The sequence below is a fragment of the Polypterus senegalus genome, chromosome 8 (assembly GCF_016835505.1).
Source record: "Polypterus senegalus isolate Bchr_013 chromosome 8, ASM1683550v1, whole genome shotgun sequence".
Classification (NCBI taxonomy): Eukaryota; Metazoa; Chordata; class Cladistia; order Polypteriformes; family Polypteridae; genus Polypterus; species Polypterus senegalus.
The window spans coordinates 175,655,156-175,658,394 of record NC_053161.1 but is presented as its reverse complement, the minus strand read 5'-3'; the positions used below and the strand labels follow the sequence as shown (position 1 = coordinate 175,658,394).

Below are 3,239 nucleotides of genomic sequence, written 5' to 3'. Positions count from 1 at the left end.
TCCCTTTTCACACCATTCTTTGTAAACCCTAGAAATGGTTGTGCGTGAAAATCCCAGTAACTGAGCAGATTGTGAAATAGTCAGACCGGCCCGTCTGGCACCAACAACCATGCCACACTCAAAATTGCTTAAATCACCTTTCTTTCCCATTCTGACATTCAGTTTGGAGTTCAGGAGATTGTCTTGACCAGGACCACACCCCTAAATGCATTGAAGCAACTGCCATGTGATTGGTTGATTAGATAATTGCAGTAATGAGAAATTGAACAGGTGTTCCTAATAATCCTTTAGGTGAGTGTAGCTGAACTATGATTAATGTGAGGTTATGTATATTGTAAACAGTTCTATTCTGATGAAACGGGTATAATACATTGTAAATAATTTTATATGTAATACACAGGTTATGAAAACAGAGCTAAGCGCCATGTTCTTTATTTTGTTTCTGGAAAAGGAAAAAGGATATAAACTTCTGATTGTCCTCTGTGTTGATTTGTTTTTGACACAACACTAAGTAGGATGGATTCCAGTGAGTTACATGTGCTTACTGTCCAGGCTTAGTCAGGACAATTCAGTTGTACTTCTCTCCGGTGTGAATTCCGGTGCGTCTCTGAAGAGAACTCCACTGACAGATTTGATTGCCACATTCCAATCAGTAATATGGCTTCTCTCATATTGATTTGTCAAAAATAGTTCAGTTTGCTTACTTTCAAGACAGGAGTAAACCTCACTCTCGAGTCCCAAAGGGTGCTCGTTTTTATGGACTGGTTTTTGAACTGCTACCCTCTTTATTCTGTTGTGAACTCAAGTGTGTTTCTCAAGACTGATCATCTGTGAAAACTATTTACTACATTCATTACAGCAATATGGCTTCTATCCGGTGTGAACTCTAGTGTGTCTCTGGAGAGATCCCATTTCTGAAAACGGTTTACCACATTCAGTACAGCAATATGGCTTCTCTCCCGTGTGAACTCTAGTATGTTTTTGAAGATTGCTCATATGTGAAAACTGTTTACCACATTCAGTACAGCAATAAGGCTTCTCTCCGGTGTGAACTCTACTGTGTTTGTGAAGACTGCCCATCTGTGAAAACTGTTTACCACATTCATTACAGCAATATGGCTTCTCTCCTGTGTGAACTCTAGTGTGGTCATTCAAATTACTTATACGTGAAAACTGTTTACCACATTCATTACAGCAGTATGGCTTCTCACCGGTGTGAACACTTGTGTGTCTCTGAAGATGGTGCATCCGTGAAAACTGCTTACCACATTCAGAACAGCAATACGGCTTCTCCCCGGTGTGAAGTCTAGTGTGTCTCTGAAGACAGATCATTTGTGAAAACTGTTTACCACATTCATTACAGCAATACGGCTTCTCTCCCGTGTGAACTCTAGTGTGTCTCTGAAGATGGCCCATTTGTGAAAACTGTTTACCACATTGAGTACAGCAATACGGCTTCTCCCCGGTGTGAACTCTAGTGTGACTCTGAAGATTGATCATTTGTGAAAACTTTTTACCACATTCAGTACAGCAATATGGCTTCTCTCCCGTGTGAACTCTAGTGTAGATCTGTTGAGCACTCCTGCCACAGAATTCTTTTCCAGATTCCAAACTGCACTGATCTTTGTTTCCTGTACAAAGTTTAAAAGAAAGATGAAAAAAGGGCTTATTATTAATCCACTGCCTTATTAACATTAACTCACATTAAATACATGATGGCTGAAATTAGGAACAACCTATGATAAGCATAAACAATTATAAGACTTTAGTCGCACATGGAAAGCATACACAATTTGTTAATTTTACGTTTTCTTTTACAACTACTTAGCAGGGTCACATGTATAAAAGTTCCTTATGCTCGGCAACATGTGTAAGCCATTTCTCACACAAAAGTTCGGATTTTAAAAACTAGAACTTGGCGTTTAAATTGGATTAAAGTTACGGCAAGTTTTGAAAATTTTTAAGTCCCATGCAGACTTTGTTTGTGTTGGCATTTTAGCAACACCTGGTGGAAAAAGGAACTGAACAGAAAATCTCATTTCATTGAACATTTCACATTCAGATGTTTGGTAGGCTACATAAGAAGTGAGTTTTGATAAATCACAATTGTGATGACTTAATTATAAGCCGATATAGACTCCTTACTGTCATCCTCTTTGAAGTGTGTGCTGAACATGTGTCTTCATTACAGAGACCATCACGCCGAAATCACACAATCTCAGTTCTCTTACAGGTCTTAACAGCTGTGGGTTATTTGGTGATGGCAGCTTTTTTTTTTTTTTTGTTCTTTATTTCGCCTTATACAATTTCTTGTATTAAGAATTTGTTAGTCTTTCGCATGCCCCTTGGGGTCAGAGCGCAGGGTCAGCCATTGTACAGCTCCCCTGGAGCAATTACAGGTTAAGGGTCTTGCTCAAGGGCCCAGCAAAGTAGGATCGCTTTTGGCAGTGACAAGGAATCGAACCGGCAACTTTCTGGATACCAACACAGATCCTTAGCCTCAGAGCCACCACTCCGTGTTAACTGCCTGACTGGTGAGGAATCTCTCAGTCACCCTGAGCCACATTATGCCATCTGTATGGGGTGGTACATTTAAGATGTTACAGAGATACAGTCATGTGAAAACATTAGGACACCCTTTGAAAGCATGTGGTTTTTTGTAACATTTTTAATAAATGGTTATTTCATCTCCGTTTCAACAATACAGAGAGATTAAAGTAATCCAACTAAACAAAGAAAACTGAAGAAAAGTCTTTTCAAGATCTTCTGTAAATGTCATTCTACAAAAATGCCTATTCTAACTGAGGAAAAAGATAGGACACCCTTGCCCCTAATAGCGAGTGTTACCTCCTTTGGCTGAAATAACTGCAGTGAGACGGTTCTTGTAGCCATCTACCAGTCTTCGACATCGGTCTGAGGAAATTTTACCCCACTCCTCAATGCAGAACTTTTTCAGCTGTGAGATGTTTGAGGGGTTTCTTGCACGTACAGCCCTTTTCAAGTCACCCCACAGCATCTCAATGGGATTCAAATCTGGACTTTGACTTGGCCATTCCAGGACTCTCCATTTCTTCTTTTTCAGCCAATCTTTGGTTGATTTACTAGTATGTTTTGGGTCATTGTCATGTTGCATGGTCCAGTTCCGCTTCAGCTTTAATTTTCTAACTGATGGTCTCACATGTTCTTCAAGCACCTTCTGATACACAGTAGAATTCATCGTGGATTCTATGATGGTGAGC

The 3,239-nt window shown here is 39.8% G+C and overlaps 1 protein-coding gene across 1 annotated transcript in view; it reads right to left on the bottom strand.

Moving 5' to 3' along the window:
* Positions 1 to 234: 234 nt before the first annotated feature.
* Positions 235 to 3,239, bottom strand: part of LOC120533441 (gastrula zinc finger protein XlCGF8.2DB-like) — a 32,193-nt gene continuing 29,188 nt past the window's right edge. Inside the window, exon 3 of the mRNA XM_039760339.1 lies at positions 235 to 1,631. Within this exon, the coding sequence (XP_039616273.1) occupies positions 871 to 1,631 (761 nt within the window). The 3' untranslated portion in view covers positions 235 to 870. The remainder of the gene's footprint in view (positions 1,632 to 3,239) is intronic.